The sequence below is a fragment of the Pelophylax lessonae genome, assembly GCF_965119305.1.
Source record: "Pelophylax lessonae genome assembly, chromosome: 6".
NCBI classification, from domain to species: domain Eukaryota; kingdom Metazoa; phylum Chordata; class Amphibia; order Anura; family Ranidae; genus Pelophylax; species Pelophylax lessonae.
The window spans coordinates 304,606,986-304,626,330 of record NC_138773.1 but is presented as its reverse complement, the minus strand read 5'-3'; the positions used below and the strand labels follow the sequence as shown (position 1 = coordinate 304,626,330).

Here is a 19,345-nt window from a genome sequence, read left to right as displayed (position 1 = left end):
CCATCTAGTGGCCATAATGCAGTATTTTCCCCACATCACTCTATTTTTGCATGAATGAAAACCATTTGACCTGAAGAAGTAGCCTTATAACATTCGTTATTCGTTATTGCCCCTTTTTGCACAGAACAATTGTACATGAATTTTAACAGGACAATTATATCTGCACATTTTTTTTTTCCATAAATACACCCCTTAAAGAAGAGCTTCACCTAATGCCATAAGCCTGTTTTTAGATGTAGTACCCAGACACTAAAGTTCTCTATGCAGTGTCCTGCATTAGTAAGGTCTGGATGCCCCCCCCCCACAGTCATGTCTGGTCCAGGCCTGTAGCGTACTGCTAGTGGACATAGACAGCGGGCCAGAAGAAAAGAGAAGGGTTTGGTAGTTACTCCGCCCATCTTTGTGTATTAATCGGCACACTGACTTGTGACAACGCTGTGAAAGTGAACGATAAGGTCGGCATGCGGCAGGAAGACCCATTGCAGACTGCAAAAAATACCAATACGGGAGCAAATGCCAGTTTGGGTCCAACTGGAAGTGAAATCTGTATTTTGGGAGGAGTAATGTGGTTATTTCAGTTCAGTAAATCAGTTTTATCTGCAAAAGTCTTTTCTCTCTGTATATGGATATTGTTCTGTATATATGTGCTGTCCTGGAGATAACCTATACAATTATATTGATCGCCCCCCCCCCCCCCCTTATTGATCCACCTTGTTCTGTGTTTCGCCATGGCTGAAGGGGTCATGTGACTGCCCGTGCCTCTGCGGATCACACGGTGTCCAGCAAAAGCTTTCCTCCTTTTTTTAATTTTTCTATTTTTTTACACCTGGCGGGGGCGGAGTCCATATTGGCGGTCTATAGACGCGTGTGCCGCGCTCGCACTTTCCACAGTTTCACAAGCACATGCTGAGTTCTTTTTTCACCGTGCATTTATTGCAGTTCACCACGCAGCACCAGTGGAAGCGGCACAGGCAGCTCTCCTCCACCACCACAGTCTCCTCCCGGTACCCCCTGCCGCAGCAAAGGAGGTCGCATCCTCCCACGTCCATCGCCGTGCTGTTACACACGCGTCCCCGAGTCCCTGGCGAGCCGGTTTTTCGGTTGGCCTGGCAGAAGTCCGGGGAGTCGGCGGAGTAGATGAGGTCCTGTTTGTCGGGGGGTTTGATGTTGTGGCCGACGGGGATGATGGTCTTGCCGTCGTTCCCGCCCATGACCTTGAAGGCTCCATTAAAGCGCTCTAGGAGTCGGTCTCCGACCTCCCGGAAGTGCGGCATCTTCTTCCAGCAGGTGCGCAGGGTGCAGGAGCCGGACAGGCCGTGGCATTTGCACTCCGTCCTCATGTAATTTTTCACTGCCTGCGAAAAGAAAATGGAAGAGCGTTAGAGGAACCTTATAGTGGTTGTAAACCCTTCCATATACCCAGTGGCTGGCCTCAGGTGATGCACAGAGAGGAAAAAAAGCCTCCTACATTCAGTATCTCACAAAAGTGAGTACACCCCTCACATTTTTGTAAATATTTTATGATATCTTTTCATGTGACAACACTGAAGAAATGACACTTTGTGACGGGGGGTGGTGTCCTCTTCCTCCAATCAGCTCTCAGAGCTCTCCTCACTGAGCTCTGCAGAGTGGACTTCAGCTTCCCATCCCCTTTTTTCTGACAGCTCAGATAAGCTTTATAAATTCTGGACTTTGAACAGCTGTAAAGAGAAGACTGCAGATAAACAGGTACAACTTACAGTATCTCACAAAAGTGAATACACCCCTCACATTTTTGGAAATATTTTATTCTATCTCAACACACAGCCATTAATGTCTAAACCGCTGGCAACAAAAGTGAGTACACCCCTAAGTGGAATTGTCCAAATTAGGGATGCACCGAAATGAAAATTTTGGGCCGAAACCGAAACCGAAAATGCAGGATGCCCTTGGCCGAAAACCGAAACCGAAACCGAAAATGACTTTTTCCCCCAAAAAAATTTGAAATGGATAGAACAGGGACATAAACCAAAAACAGGCAGCGACGTACACCTACACCTGTCGCTGCCACCCTGTCACAGTATATGTACTGTGATGGGTTGGCAAGAGGTTAATTTAATTACCAATGGTATTTGTATTATGAGGCATGAGGGGTTAATGTATTGTCACTGCTGGTCACTCATCTATTAGTGACTGACCAGTGGCAGGTAATTAACCCCTTTGTGCTGCATTAGTGCAACCAGTGTTAATTAACACTGACACTGGTTGCACTAATGCAGCACAAAAGGGGTTAATTAACTGCCACTGGTCAGTCACTAATAGATGAGTGACCAGCAGTGACAATACATTAACCCCTCATGCCTCATAATACTAATAGCATTGGTAAGCTGCCTCAGCTCCCCTCCCCCCTCCCCCACTGCCTCAGCGTCCTCCTCCTCGGGTGTCCTCTCCTGCATTCAAAAGTCCCGCCTCTGGCCGGCGGCACCGCCTCTCAATGATGTCCCTACTACTCTGTGCATTATGAATGGACATACTAGGCGGGGGGCGGGGCGAGCGGCCGCTATAGAGAGAACTATTGTGATCCTTCACTGTCAGCTCCTCACGTCTATGTATGAATGAGAACTGAACTGAGCTGACACCGGGCGGGGGGGCGGGCGGAGCGGCCGCTATTAGCTGTGACTATGTGAGAGCTTCTCTTCCTTGTCAGCGGAGATACGTGCCTGTCAGGGAAGTGAAGCTCTCACATAGTCACAGCTAATAGCGGCCGCTCCGCCCGCCCCCCCGCCCGGTGTCAGCTCAGTTCAGTTCTCATTCATACATAGACGTGAGGAGCTGACAGTGAAGGATCACAATAGTTCTCTCTATAGCGGCCGCTCGCCCCGCCCCCCGCCTAGTATGTCCATTCATAATGCACAGAGTAGTAGGGACATTATTAAGAGGCGGACGGCCGGCCAGAGGCGGGACTATTGAAACCTGCCCTGCGCTGCGCTGCGCCCTCCTCCTTCCCCACGGCGGCCATTTTTATTTTCGGCACTGTTAACCCATTATCGGCCGAAATGAGAGAGGCTCATTTTCGGCCGATAATTTCGGTGGCCGAAATTTCGGTGCATCCCTAGTCCAAATTGTGCCCAATTAGCCATTTTCCCTCCCCGGTGTCATGTGACTCGTTAGTGTTACAAGGTCTCAGGTGTGAATGGGGAGCAGATGTGCTAAATTTGGTGTTATCGCTCTCACTCTCTCATACTGGTCACTGGATGTTCAACATGGCACCTCATGGCAAAGAACTCTCTGAGGATCTGAAAAAAAGAATTGTTCCTCTACATAAAGATGGCCTGCGCTAAAAGAAGATTGCCAAGATCTTGAAACTGAGCTGCAGCATGGTGGCCAAGACCATACAGCGGTTTAACAGGACAGGTTCCACTCAGAACAGGCCTCGCCATGGTCGACCAAAGAAGTTGAGAGCATGTGCTCAGCGTCATATCCAGAGGTTGTCTTTGGAAAATAGACGTATGAGTGCTGCCAGCATTGCTGCAGAGGTTGAGTGGGGGGACAGCCTGTCAGTGCTCAGACCATACGCCGCACACTGCATCAAATTGGTCTGCATGGCTGTCGTCCCAGAAGGAAGCCTCTTCTAAAGAAGATGCACAAGAAAGCCTGCAAACCGTTTGCTGAAGACAAGCAGACTAAGGACATGGATTACTGGAACCATGTCCTGTGGTCTGATGAGACCAAGAAAAACTTGTTTGGTTCAGATGGTGTCAAACCTGTGTGGCGGCAACCAGGTGAAGAGTACAAAGACAAGTGTGTCTTGCCTACAGTCAAGCATGGCGGTGGGAGTGTCATGGTCTGGGGCTGCATGAGTGCTGCCGACACTGAGGAGCTACAGTTCATTGAGGGAACCATGAATGCCAACATGTACTGTGACATACTGAAGCAGAACATGATCCCCTCTCTTCAGAGACTGGGCTGCAGGGCAGTATTCCAACATGATAATGACCCCAAACACACCTCCAAGATGACCACTGCCTTGCTAAAGAAGCTGAGGGTAAAGGTGATGGACTGGCCAAGCATGTCTCCAGACCTAAACCCTATTGAGCATCTGTGGGGCATCCTCAAATGGAAGGTGGAGGAGTGCAAGGTCTCTAACATCCACCAGCTCCGTGATGTCATCATGGAGGAGTAGAAGAGGACTCCAGTGGTAACCTGTGAAGCTCTGGTGAATTCCATGTCCAAGAGATTTAAGGCAGTGCTGGAAAATAATGGTGGCCACACAAAATATTGACATTTTGGGTCCGATTTTTAAATTTTCACTTAGGGGTGTACTCACTTTTGTTGCCAGCGGTTTAGACATTAATGGCTGTGTTGAGTTATTTTGAGGGGACAGCAAATTTACACTGTTATACACAGAGATGTATAGTAACTAAGTAGAACTACTTCACTACTGTACTTAAGTACGGAAAGGCGGTATCTGTACTTTCCTAGAGTAGGATTTTTTTCTCCTACTTCCACTTTTACTTCACTACATTTTTTCAATGATTTCAATACTTCTACTCCGATATTTTTTTTTTGTGCTGCATAGTTACTCGTTACAATTATAAAAATTACCACTGCCAGAACAGTAGATGGCCGGTTTCATGAAGCTCAAAACATGTGTATTATCAGCGCATACAAAAATAAATGCTGCTGTATGTATAAATAAAATCTGCATTTGAAATAATAAAAAACAATATGATGTTCAAACTTTTGACTTCTTTCTTTAATAACTACATAACACAGTACTTGTACTTTTACTTTCAGTACTTGAGTAGCAACGTTTAAAAAAAAACTACTTGCAATACTTAAAGCGGAGTTCCAGCCTAACCGCCCACTCACCTGTCCCACGGTCCAGCGATGCGCCGTCTTCTCCCTCTCTGCTCCGCTGCGCCGGCATCACTGATGTGGGCACCCGGCCGTGACAGTTTGCGGCTTCACAGCCGGGTACGCACTGCGCATGCGCGAGTTGCGCTATGCGTCGTGATTGGCCGGCAATCTTCTGGGACCTCTGACATGTCCCAGAAGATTGCAGGGAGGGAGGGAGAGAGGAGAACTTCCGCTCAGGGCGCCGCGGCGCTCTGAGCGGAAGTGGAAGTGGGAGCGGGTACATGTCAAAACTAGGTACCCGCTCCCCCCCCCCAAAAAAAATGACATGCCAAATGTGGCATGTCAGGGGGTTAGGACTATTTAAAGCGGAAGTTCCACTTTTGGGTGGAACTCCGCTTTAAGTACAAAAAATGTTGAATACTTTAGTACTTCTACTCAAGTCACTTTTTGATCGAGCACTTCCACTTCTACTCAAGTCACTTTTTGATCGAGCACTTCCACTTCTACTCAAGTCACTTTTTGATCGAGCACTTGTACTTTTACTCAAGTATGGGTTTCGAGTACTTTATACAACTCTGGTTATACAAGCTGTACACTCACTACTTTACATTGTAGCAAAGTGTAATTTCTTCAGTGTTGTCACATGAAAAGATAGAATAAAATATTTACTAAAATGTGAGGGGTGTACTCACTTTTGTGAGATACTGTAAGTTGTACCTGTTTAGCTGCAGTCTTCTCTTCTCTACAGCCGTTCAAAGTCCAGAAATTATAAAGCTTATCTGAGCTGTCAGAAAAAAGGGGGTGGGAAGCTGAAGTCCACTCTGCAGAACTCAGTGAGGAGAGCTCTGAGAGCTGATTGGAGGAAGAGGACACCACCCCCCCCTCCTCCCTTCACACAGGAGCAGAGCCGAAGCTGTCAATCACAGACTGTGCTGAAGCTCCCTCCTCTGTCACCTTTTTTCTCTTGGTGTCAGGAAAACTTCTCAGAAGTGATTTGTGCTGATAGCAGAGGAGACAGCAGCAGACAGAAATTTTCCCACTGCTTGGATACGGACAGGCACGCTGGCTTGCAGGCTCTGCAATACTGCTGTACTTGATCTATTCAAATGTGAGTGCAACATTTCTTCTTAATAAAGCTATATTTAAGCATAAACAGAGAGCACTAGATTCTTCTCTTTTTACTTATTATGGGGATTCTTCTTGGGCCAGTAAGGAGGATCTGAGGCTTACTTATCTGATATATTGGATCTTAAGGAGTGGAGGTGGTTGCCATTATTACCAAGTTTTTTCCTGTGGATATTACATGCTGGTTGACCCTGTAGGGTCACAAAGATAAGGTGAGAGGCAGAGAGTGATGTGGTGGCGGGATCTTTTGAGCACCTATTTCAAAGTGTCACAGATTTGATATCGGCTCTAGGACCTGTGTCCACTGGGATAGTCATCTTTTTTGTTTTTCTGCACTGGCACCTGAGTTCTTTGGGACTTTTTTTTCCTTTTGAGCATGTTTGTTCAAATATGAGACATCAATAGGATTGCGCTGCACTTATATAATATATGTTTCAGGAGGTGTTTTTTTTAGATTGCCCTTGAATGTTCAGCTGCGAGTCCATGCATATGATGATATTAGTCCAGCGCTGAATATAATTTTATGTTTATGCTATATAAATCCTGTATAATAAGAATAATAACCGGCCCTATGAGGGCGATCATAATGCTGATGCGGCCCACGATGAAATTGAGTTTGACACCCCTGCTTTATCCCATAGTTTTGCAAATCTATGTACACTACAAACTGTATGATTGAATGTTTTACTGATTTTGCTGTTTTACTAACCTGACAGTTTATTATTCTAAATAGGAAACCTTTATTTTTTTTGCAAATATTACAGATTCTAACTACCAGTAAGAATGAGTCCTTACATTTAAAGAGCCCCTGTCATTTCAGATCCATCATGGCAGCGCCTGTTAGCGGGCATCCACTCACCTGCTGCCGCCACGTCCCTCACCATGTTGTGTCACTGCCGCATCACCAGCCGTCCCATTAAAGTAAATGGGACTGCCGGTGAACCAACAGCGGGTCAGAGGAGGAGGCGCTGGGGGACAGAGATGACAGTTGCTCTTTAAAATGTGTGATTTAAAGCGGAGTTCCACCCAAAAGTGGAACTTCCGCTTTAGGGAGTCCTGACCCCCCGACATGCCACATTTGGCATGTCATTTTTTGGGGGGGGGGGGAGCGGGTACCTAGTTTTGACAGGTACCCGCTCCCACTTCCGCTTGGAGCACTGCGGCGCCCTGAACGGAAGTTCTCCTCTCCCCCTCCCTCCCTGCAATCTTCTGGGACACGTCAGAGGTCCCAGAAGATTGCCGGCCAATCACGGCGCGCAGCGCGACTCGCGCATGCGCAGTGGGTACCCGGCTGTGAAGCCGCAAACTGTAACAGCCGGGTGCCCACAGCAGTGATGCCGGCGCCGAGAGAGAGGATCGAGGCTTCGGGCGGCCGCATCGCTGGACCGTTGGACAGGTGAGTAAATGGCTGGAACTCCGCTTTAAATCAAGCCTTTTTACCAGTGATTTAATTGAAATCCACCCTGGCCGTGTCCCGTGGAAAGCCGAGTTCCTGCACTTTTCATATTCTCCGTCAAACAAGTTTGAACAATGCTAAACCTACAATTATATTGACATACAAATTTTAGAACTGGAAGAGGGAGACAGCCTGCAGGGGGGTAAGGCGGCCGTGCCAAGAGAGTGTCTTCCAAAATGTATCTTACAGTAAAAAAGAAAACACGAAGATCACTTTAGGGCAGAATTTGCCTGGATGATGAACTATCAGGAAATTCGGTGGAATAGGAATGAACGCTACAGCAACTGTTCCATGGAAAACACATCTGTGGTCATTATTATTGGGGCTACATGGCGTTCATGTTTTACCTGCAGACACGCCAAAGAATAAAAAAGTATTTATATATAATCTTTAATAGCCACAAAGGATATAAATCGACTTTGTGAACATGAAATGCCTTTGCAAACTCAGATATTACCTTGTAATAGTAGCAGTGACGTCAGTGTTGGGACAAGGGGTGGGCACGAGGGCGAGCTGCCCTGGGCACTGTGGTGTCATGTGAGGTGGGGGGAGGAGGAGGGACCATAAAGCTGGATACACACTATACAATTTTCTTTAGATTTTTTCCTTCCTACCAAAACCATATAATATGAGGTCAAACCTAAACACTTTCAATTTGTATGCAATCTGGCAGGCCCTTGCACTACATAGAAAAGGTAAATCTGAAGGAAATCTAACAACAAAGGTTGTATAGTGTGTATCCAGCTTAAGCAGATTGGAGGGAAGGGATTGGTGTTGGGCGGAGGGGGTAAGAATGGTTCTAGAGGGGGGGGGGGATTTGGGTAGGTGTGGTAGTAGTGGTGACTTGAGGGGATTTGTGTTGAAAGGGGATATTAGGATTTGTGCTAGAAAAGGTGATATGGTAGAGGGGGGAAAGGACTTGTGCTAGGAGGTTAAATATTTTTTTTGGGGGGGGGGGGGAATTTGTGCTACTACGGATGATCAGGGGTAATTTGTACTAAGAGGGGAAATTGGGGGGGGGGATTTGTGCTAGGATGAGGAATTGGGGGGGGGGGGGTTAGGGGGCGGGGGGATTGAGCTGGGAAAGAGGGAATTTCAGTGGGGGGGGGCAGATTTGTACTGCTCATTTTTTATTTTTTTGATTTGTGCTAGGATGGGGAATTGGGAGAGGGGAATTTGTGCTGGAGGATTTGGAGTGGGGGGGGGGTGGAGGAATTGAGCTAGGAAAGAGGGAAATTAGGTAGGGGGGCAGATTTGTACTGCTCATTTTTTTATGGGGTGGGGGATTTTTGCCCCCCCCCCTGAAAAAATAGATCCCCTCTATAATATACTCTCCGCAGCGAGCATCAATAGAACCTGCAGCACACTCCAGCGCCCCTTGTAATTACATATTGTGTGCTGGAGGTGCCGGAACTGCTCCCCCCCCCCCCCTGTACCCGCTGAAAAAAACCCCCGTTTATACCATAGTTTATGGACTCTATACCTTTCCTACAGACTAAATAATATAAGCTGATTTGGGTTATTTTCACCAAAGAAATAGAGCAGAATAAGTTTTGGCCTACATTTATAAAGAAAGATTATTTATTTGCAAAATATGTTTTAACAGAAACAAAGAAAAACACGTTTTGTTTCAAATATTTTTGCTCTTTTTATGTTTATTTAGCAAAAAAAAATATAAAAACAGCGGTGATTAAATATCACCAAAAGAAAGTTTAAATGGTGTGAAAAAAAATGCAAAAAATTTCATCTGGGTACAGTTTTGCATGACCGCGTAATTGTCATTCAAAGTGTGACAGCGCCGAAAGCTGAAAATTGGCCTGGTCAGGAAGGGGGTAAAAATATCCGGTATTGAAGTGGTTCATTTATGGAGTATTGTGTTTAAGGGGCTTAGATATTGGTGTAGTAATATTGATTTCTTTCAAGTCCTACATCGGTTGCGCGCTTTGTGCTGGGAGGCGAGCGCGCGCCACCACCGGCGTGCTCCCGCCCCCACTAGGCAGTGGGAATGCCGATGCATGAGGCCGGCGGCCGCGATTGCTGCCGGGCACCCGCCATCGCTCCCTGCTGAGAGAGAAGAACGGTCAGCTGTTGTAAACACAGTTGACCGTTCTTCTCTTTGAAATGATCACAGAGCGCCTGGGATCCTTCTATATAGGATCACAGGTCTCTATGATCATTTCACAAGCCCCCTCCCCCCACAGTTAGTAAACACTACCCTAGGCTCACATTTAACCCTTTGATCACCCACTAGGTTAACCCCTTCCCTGCCAATGTCATTATTATAGTAACAGTGCATATTTTTAGCACTGATTACTGTAGTAATGTCACTGGTACCCCCAAAAGTGTTAAAAAAATGTCAGTTAGGGGTCCGATCTGTCCGCCGCAATGTCGCAGATTGCCGCCATTGCTAGTAAAAATAAATAAATAAATAAAATGACAAATCTTTCTCCTAGTTTGTAGACGCGATAACTTTTGCGCAAACCAATCAAAATACTCTTATTGCGATTTTTTTTTTTTTTTTTTTTACCAAAAATATGTAGCAGAATACAAATTGGCCTAAAAGGATGAAAAATTTAGATTTTTACTTTTTTTTTTGGGGGGGGAAATGTTATATAGCAGAATGTGAAAAATATTGTTTTTATTTTCAGAATTTTTTTTGTTTATAGCGCAAAAAATAAAAATCGCACAGGTGTTCAAATACCACCAAAAGAAAGCTCTATTTGTGGGGAAAAAAGGACATCAATTTTATTTGGGTACAGCGTTGCACGACCGCACAATTGTCCGTTAGAGTAACGCAGTGCCGAATCGCAAAAAATGGCCTGGTCATTATTAAGGGGGAAAATCCTTCCGGTCCAGAAGTGGTTAAACAATTTTGCTTATCGGAGAACAATAACTACCTTTTCCTTTAGGCCAGAGCAGTATGATGCATGGGAAGAGACAATGATAATTGACAGAAGGTAAGAAGTGTTGGGAAAGAGACAGGAACAAGAAGAGACTGAAGGAGAGATGGTGAGAGGCATGGGAGGAGGTGGAGAAGGAGATAGATGGGTTAGATAAGATGCTTCTCCCCTTGGAATGTGTCTTCCTTCCCTGCAGGCACAAACTCGCCACCCCCAGGAATTCTACACGGCTGCCTCCTTCTCCCATCTATCGCTCCTCGCTAATTAATTCATGATTCATGGAAGGCCCTCTCCTCGTCTGGCTCTTTAATTAAAATAGTTTTCTGCGACAGTAAATGGGAAACCACAAGCCCAGGAGACTGCAGCCAAAAACAATAGTTAGAGGTGGTTCCTGGGTGATGGTGAGGATTCTGGGTATGATCAGACCCTGGAGAGGTCACCACGGCCTCCTCTTCAGTTTTTTTTTTTTAACCACTTAAGCCCCGGAAGATTTTACCCCCTTCCTGACCAGGGCCTATTTTGCGATTCGGCACTGCATGACTTTAACGGACAATTGCGCGGTCGTGCGACGCTGTACCAAAATAAAAAAATGTTATTTCATAAAATTGACGTCCTTTTTTTCCCACAAACAGAGCTTTCTTTTGGTGGTATTTGATCACCTGTGCGATTTTTTGATCACGCGCTATAAACCCCAAAAAAACGTCAATTTAGCAAAAATAGCAATATTTTTCACATTTTTTTATATGAAATTCCCCAAAAAAAATATGTAAAAATCTAAATTTTTTAACATTTTCGGCCAATTTGTTTTATGCTACATATGTTTGGTAAAAAAAAAATCGCAAAAAGCGTATTTTGATTGGTTTGCGCAAAAGTTATCACGTTTACTAACAAAGGGAAAGATTTTTGTCATTTTTGTTGTTTTTTTTTTTTTAACGCGTATTGGCGGCGATCTGCGTTTTTTTTTTGCGGTACTGCGACATTGCGGCGGACAGATCGGACCCCTGACTGACATTTTTGACACTTTTGGGGTTACCAGTGACATTACTGCAGTAATCAGTGCTATACATATGCACTGTTACTGTAAAATTACACTGGCAGTGAAGGGGTTAACTTTATTTGAGAGGGAGGGGCTATGTGTGTCCCTAGGGGCGTGATTCTAACTGTGATTGGCTGTGGCTTGAGGTGTAGGAACAGTGATCAACGGTCCTACATAGTAGAACCGTATGATCACTATTCCTACACAGGGGAGAATGACAGGCGGCTTTGTTTACATCAGCCGCCTGCCTTTCTCCCTCTGCACCGACGATCGCTGAGTGACCGGCGGACATCGGGTCAGCCGGTCACACGCGCGCGGGGGGGGGGGTCCGTGACCACGCGGGGGCGCTCCCTAGACCCTCACAGTCTAGCGACGTAGATCTATGTCACTCTGCCTGTGAGGGGCTGACTGCTGACGTAAATAGTCGTGCGGCAGTCGGCAAGTGGTTAAAATAATTCTTCAATTTACGTTTTTGCAATCATACAGACATACAGATATGATTACGAAAATGTAATAATACAATGTCGAGAGATATAGCGCCAGGATGGGTTCAAAAGATGTGCACATGCGCCAATATGCAGAATAAGGATCGTTGCCAGAAGGTTATGTGGGAAAGCTAGATTGCGTGAGAGTGCGTAAGGAGACATTGTGCAAACGTCTTTACATGCAGGCGCGTGGACAGGCACACCTGATTATAGGCTTGGCATCAGACGGGCTATTTTATGAAGTGTACTGAAATAGGAAGTTCTTGGAGGATCTGTTCAGCTGTTCCTTGTGTCCTGAACAGGGCCGTCTTAACATTGATTGGACCCTGGGCAAATATTTTCTTGGACCCTTCAAAATCCACCTATTACAGGCAGGCAGTGGGGGCTCAAGGGGCAGCTGCTTCGGGCCCCACAACAATGACTGGGCCCAGGGCAGTTGCCCTTTTTGCCCTGTGTTAAAGACGGCCCTGGTCCTGAACCTGCCTTTACTTCTGATTTCCTGCTGCTGACCTGGTTTTTCTCTAGATTCTTCTCTGTTCTGATCTTCTGTTGTGACATGGCGTGCTTGATTCTGACCTTGGCTCATTTGTCTACTCATTGCTGACCTCGGCTTACTTTCTTACCATGACACTGCTGACTACCTGTTGCTGACCTTGGCTTGCCTCTTGACCACTAACCTGTTGATAACCCATTGCTGACCATGCCTTACTTCCTGACCATGTTCCTGCCTACCCCTTGCTGATCTCGGCTTGCCCCCTGACCATGCCTCTGCCCTCCTTCTTGCCTGATACCCGCCTTCTAGGTTGTCAACCTCTGGTCGCCTCAGATTCTGCCTCCAGCCTGTCATGGGTGGTGGTGCCTCTGTTAGCTGTTGTTCCAGACTGCCCCTCTGTGGCTATTTCAATCATTTCTCTGGTGATCTTGTCAGAGGTCTACAAAAGTACCTCTCCACTAAGTTACCTTCCAGAAGTGATCATCCGTGGACTGAACTGCTGTGCCACTTTGTGCCCTTTTACCCAAGAACTAAAGACCAATTAGTGAGGGCATAATTTGTATTGAATACAGTGGAATGCACGTGCTGGTCGTATTCAATTGTAGCGGTTTATTGGCGAGGGTGACACACAAAAGAGGAAAATTTTGTTTTTTAACTGGTTCCAGAAACCTGCGTAATAATTTAGGACCAAAAGAAATGCAAAAAGAAGCCCTTGCTAAACTGGCATCTTCAGCAAAGGTAAGGGGGGGGGGAGCTTGTGAATAGTTATGGGGACCCTATACTGAAGCTTGTATAGTTCATAGTGTTGCCAGATGTTGAACTACACAATATACCTCTGACCAGCAGGGGGAGTTCCAAGTCCAGTGAATTCATAGACCTCAATGCGACATGCTTGAAACCCTGGGAGTTGTAGTTTCAAGCCACAACCGTATACTGTATTAATATAACCAGCTTTCTGAACTACAGGTCCCACCAGAGCAGGAGGAGCATGAAAGAGCTAATATTAAATCACTCAGGAAAGTCTTCTCTTGTGGGAGTCCAAGCATCCAGACCAGTCGGTGCAAGCAGGGGAAACGAGGCAACCCACGAAAGCCTGCAGTGGAGAGGAGACCGCCGGGGATCAGCAACTCTATAAGTTAGGGCTCAACAAACCCCAGGCGCCAGGTCACCATTGCAACCAGAAGTTTCGACTTGGCGCCTGGGCTGCCGCCCATATGCTCCCCCACCCAACGTGCGCCACCCCGCTATGTATCCCGGGCTGTGCTTGCCCATCTGCGGACCGGCATAGTAGGTTCCGCAGGGTAGAGGGTGCATGGGGGGGGGGGGGGGGAGAATACGGACAGATGTCCACTCTCCTCCCCTTCGAGTTGCAGGTAAGTTTTGGAAAAAGGGTCAGGAAATTTTTCCCTGTGGTTCCCGCAGCTACAGCAGCCCAATCAAATGAATAGACTGCTGTGCACATGCAAAACATGGCAAGCAAGACCTGCAATAGTGTTTACATAGCCTAAGCCCTCGTTCACACTTAGGCTACGTTAACATGTTACCGTAGCGGACCACGGGCAGAATCTGCCCGCGATCTGGAAATCATTGCAAATCGTAGGACGCCTGCGCGTTGCCGCTGATTTGCAATGGCACCCCAAACGCTGTGCGATGTTGCCGCGATTTCCACCTGCCGAATTGCAGTAACATCGTGCAAACACATTTGTGGGTCGCATGACGCCCCAAAGAAGCTCTTGTACCTTTTTTGGGCATCATGCGACCCGCGATTTTGTTTGCGCGATGTTACCGCGATTCAGCAGGCGGAAATCGCGGCAACATGGTAAAGCGTTTGGGGTGCCATTGCAAATCAACGGTAACGCACAGGCATCCCGCGATTTGCAATGATTTCCGGATCGTGGGCAGAACCGCGGTGATTCTGCCCGCGGTCCGCTACGCTAACATGTGAACGTAGCCTTAATGCAGGTTTGAAATCGTGCGAGTTCAGTTACATAGTTAGTCAGGTTAAAAAAAGACACAAGTCTATCTGGTTCAATCAACAAAAAAACAAAAAACAAACAGTATTTAAAACCCAACCATACAATCCTATACCCTCAGTTGATCCAGAGGAAGGCAAAAAAAACCCAGCATAGCATGATCCAATTTGCTACAGCAGGGGAAAAAAATTCCTTCCTGATCTCCCGAGAGGCAATCGGATATTCCCTGGATCAACTTTACATATAAAAATTTTAGTACCCACTTATATTAAGTGCATCCAGGAAAGAATCCAGGCCTTTTTTAAAGCAATCTACTGAGCTGGCCAGAACCACCTCTGGAGGGAGTCTATTCCACAATTTCACAGCTCTTACTGTGAAGAAACCTTTCTGTATTTGAAGACAAAATCTGTTTTCCTCTAGATATAAAGAGTGCCCCCTTGTCCTCTGTGATCATATCCCCTCCCCCGTAATCTCTTCTCAAGAGAAAATAAATTCAGTTCCTCTAATCCTTCCTCATAGCTGAGCTCCTCCATGCCTCTTATCAGTTTGGTTGCCCTTCTCTGCACTTTCTCCAGTTCCCCGATATCCTTTTTTAAGAACTGGTGCCCTAAACTGAACTGCATATTGCAGATGAGGCCTTACTAATGATTTGTACAGGGGAATAATGATATCTCTCTCTCTCTGGAGTCCATGCCTCTGTTAATACAAGAAAGGACTTTGCTTGCTTTGGAAACAGCAGCTTGGCATTGCATGCTATTATTAAGCTTAGGATCTACCAGAACACCCAGATCCTTCTCCGCTATGGATTCCCCCAGTTCTGCTCCACCTAGTATGTATGATGCATGCATATTCTTAGCCCCCAAGTGCATAACTTTACATTTATCAACATTAAACCTCATTTGCCACATAGTTGCCCAATGAAACAGTGCATTGAGGTCAGTTTGTAAGTTGGAGACATCCTGTAAGGAAGTTATTCCACTGCAAAGCTTGGTGTCATCTGCAAAGACTGAAATGGTACTTTTAATCCCAGACCCGATATCATTTATAAAGATATTAAAAAGTAAGAAGGGTCCCAACACTGAACCTTGGGGTACACCACTGATAACCTGAGACCATTCAGAGTAAGAATCATTACCACTACTCTCTGAATTCTATCTTTTAGCCAATTTTCTATCCAATTACAAACTGATCTTTCCAAGCCTGTAGACTTTACCTTACACATTAGCCGTGTGTGGGGAACTGTGTCAAACACTTTTGTAAAATCCAAGTATACCACGTCCACAGCCACCCCTCTGTCCAAGGTTTTACTTACCTCCTCATAAAAAGAAATCAGGTTTGTTTGACTACTTCTGTCTCTCATGAATCCGTGCTGTCTGTTGCTTAAAATATTTTTTTCCAGCAAGAACTCATCTATGTCCAATATCTTCCCGACTATAGAAGTTAAACTAACAGATCTATAGTTACTTGGCAAAGACTTTGATCCCTTTTTAACCGGTTGCCGACTGCCGCAAGTACATATACTGCGGCGGTCAGCCCCGGCCAGGCAAAGTGACGTACCGGTACGTCACTAGCCTGTAAGCCAATAGGGGGCGAGCGCGCGCCCCCGGAGGCGCGCTCTCGCCCCGGCTCGTTCACGGACACCTCAGTGCGTGTGACCTGCGGTCACTCGCGATCGTCCGCTGTGAAGGGAGAAAGGGAGGCGGCTAATGTAAACAAAGCCGCCTGTCATTCTTCCCTGTGTAACTGCACAGATCATAAGGTCCTGCTATGTAGGACCGTTGATCTGTGCTGTTACATGTAAAGCCACATCCAATCACAGTTAGAAACACGTCCCTAGAGATACACTTAACCCCTCCTTCCCCAATAAAGTTAACCCCTTCCCTGCCAGTGTCATTTTTACAGTAACAGTGCATATGTATAGCACTGATTACTGTAGTAATGTCATTGGTACCCCCAAAAGTGTCAAAAATGTCAGTCAAGGGTCCGATCTGTCCGCCGCAATGTCCCAGTCCCGCAAAAAAAAAATCGCAGATCGCCGCCATTACTCGTTAAAAAAAAAACAACAAAAATGACAAAAATCTTTCCCTTAGTTAGTAAACGCAATAACTTTTGCGCAAACCAATCAAAATACGTTTATTGTGATTTTTTTTTACCAAACATATGTAGCAGAAAACAAATTGGCCAAAAATGTTAAAAAATTTTGATTTTTACCCCCTTTTTTGGGGGGAATTTCATATAAAAAAATGTGAAAAATATTGTTATTTTTGCAAAATTGTCGCTGTTTTTTTGCTTATAGCGCATGATCAAAAAATCGCACAGGTGATCAAATACCACCAAAAGAAAGCTCTGTTTGTGGGAAAAAAAAGACGTCAAATTAGTTTAGGTACAGCATCGCACGCCCGCGCAATTGTCCGTTAAAGTCACGCAGTGCCGAATTGCAAAAAAGGCCCGGGTCAGGAAGGGGGTAAAATCTTCCGGGGCTTAAGTGGTTAAATATAGGCACCACATTGGCACTACACCAATCCAGTGGTACTATTCCAGTCCTTAACGAGTCCCTAAAAATTTGAAACAAAGACTTTTAAATTACAGCGCTCAATTCTTTTAGGATCCGTGGGTGGAGGTCATCTGGTCCAGGCGCTTTATCCACCCTTATTCTGTCTAAATATTTCTGGACCGTATCACTTGTGAGTAGGGTTGAGCGAACACCTAGATGTCCGTGTTCGACGGGTTCGGCCGAACTTTAAAAAAAAGTCCGGGTCCGTGTCCCGGACTTTTACCGAACTTTTCCCGGACACCGAACCCCATTGAAGTCAATGGGGACCCGAACTTTAAGGCACTAAAATGGCTCTAAAACACCAAAGGAAAGGGCTAGAGTGCTGCAAATGACAGCAAAACGTAATTAAGAGCATGGCAAGTGCTCTGCAAACAAATGTGGATAGGGAAATAACTTAAAACAACAAAAAAAAAACAGAAAAATAAAACAATGTTCTTCTTCATCTCTGAAGGACGAGGCCCATATGGAGTAGGAGGGAGGTTGAGGTGGTGGTGGATGTGGCGGTGACATAGGCGTGCGCACAGGGTGTGCTGGGTGTGCCTGGGCACACCCTAATCACCTAGGGCACATAGCATTGCCAGTGAGGAGATGGGAAAGATCTCCCTGGGACCTGCTCTGCTCTATTTCTCCTTGCCTACAGGTACATGGCCCCGATACATTACTCTCCCTGCTGGCAAACACATGCATGTGTATTTCAACTTTGGGGTGCACACCTTAATGCAATAGGCTGCGCACACCTATGGGCGGTGTAGGTGGAAGCGGCGGTGGAGGAGGACCAGGGCCGGATTAACAGCATCATGGGCTTGGTGCTGAGGATTTTGAAGGGCCTTAAGGGCCGTGCCTTGCCATGCACCCAGAGGAGGAAGGGTGCAGCCATGCATGCCTAATTCAACATGGGATGCTGTCTCTGAAGCCCATAAACACATCCATGCATCGCCAACTGTCCCTCCTTGTCCGGCCTTCACGCTGTGTGGGGAGGTTCTGAGGGTGCTGCCTGGGGAAGCGAGCATAGAAGCCAGACTATCCCCCAATTTAACTGATCCCCAAAGGTTTTTGATTAAATAGCGGAATAGAAAATATGATCCCAAAAAAGTGTATGTATATCACACGTACACAACCACACTAGGCCCCAATTACTATTGTTTGTACCCCTAAAAGGCTAGGAGTAGGGGGAGTATGGAACAGGCAGCACCCTCAAACCTTCAGAAGTATGAGATGAACCCCAACAACTTGGAAAGGTGGATCTCTCTCACACGTACCAACACAGACTATCCCCCAATTTAACTGATCCCCAAAGGTTTTTGATTAAATAGCGGAATAGAAAATATGATCCCAAAAAAGTGTATGTATATCACACGTACACAACCACACTAGGCCCCAATTACTATTGTTTGTACCCCTAAAAGGCTAGATGAGGAGTAGGGGGAGTATGGAACAGGCAGCACCCTCAAACCTTCAGAAGTATGAGATTGTGTTCACTGTACCCCACAAAGATTGAGTTCACTGCACCCCACAATGATTGTGTTCACTGCACCCCACAAAGATTGTGTTCACTGCACCTCACAAAGATTGTGTTCACTGTACCCCCCAAAGATTGTGTTCACTGCACCCCACAAAGATTCTGTTCACTGTACCCCACAAAGATTGTGTTCACTGCACCCCAAAAAGATTGTGTTCACTGCACCCCAAAAAGGATGTTGTTCACTGCACCCCAAAAAGGATGTTGTTCACTCCACCCCAAAAAGATTGTGTTCACTGCACCCCACAAAGATTGTGTTCACTGCACCCCAAAAAGATTGTGTTCACTGCACCCCAAAAATGATTTTGTTCACTGCACCCCAAAAAGGATTTTGTTCACTGCACCCCAAAAAGGATGTTGTTCACTCCACCCCAAAAAGATTGTGTTCACTGCACCCCAAAAAGATTGTGTTCACTGCACCCCACAAAGGATTTTGTTCACTGCACCCCAAAAAGATTGTGTTCACTGCACCCCAAAAAGGATGTTGTTCACTGCACCCCAAAAAGGATTTTGTTCACTGCACCCCAAAAAGATTGTGTTCACTGCACCCCACAAAGGATTTTGTTCACTGCACCCCACAAAGATTGTGTTCACTGCACACCAAAAAGGATTGTGTTCACTGCACCCCAAAAAGATTTTGTTCACTGCACCCCAAAAAGATTGTGTTCACTGCAGCCCAAAAAGATTGTGTTCACTGCAGCCCAAAAAGATTGTGTTCACTGCAGCCCAAAAAGATTGTGTTCACTGCAGCCCAAAAAGATTGTGTTCACTGCAGCTCACACACAGAAAAATGGATGTGGATCACTGACACCTGCCTATCTCCAATCCCACACCACACAGCAATATCGATTGTAGTTTGTAGAACACAGTTTCCCTAAAATTCAGCAGACTCTGTCCCTAACAGGATTGAGAAGAGATCGTAGATCAGGATTGAGTGCAGATTCACCCCACCCCCCACACAGCAA

At 46.0% G+C, this 19,345-nt stretch overlaps 1 protein-coding gene across 1 annotated transcript in view; it reads right to left on the bottom strand.

Moving 5' to 3' along the window:
- Nucleotides 1-556: 556 nt before the first annotated feature.
- The window catches only part of WNT6 (Wnt family member 6), a 199,014-nt gene continuing 180,225 nt past the window's right edge, over nt 557-19,345 (bottom strand). Inside the window, exon 4 of the mRNA XM_082260109.1 lies at nt 557-1,355. Within this exon, the coding sequence (XP_082116235.1) occupies nt 894-1,355 (462 nt within the window). The 3' untranslated portion in view covers nt 557-893. The remainder of the gene's footprint in view (nt 1,356-19,345) is intronic.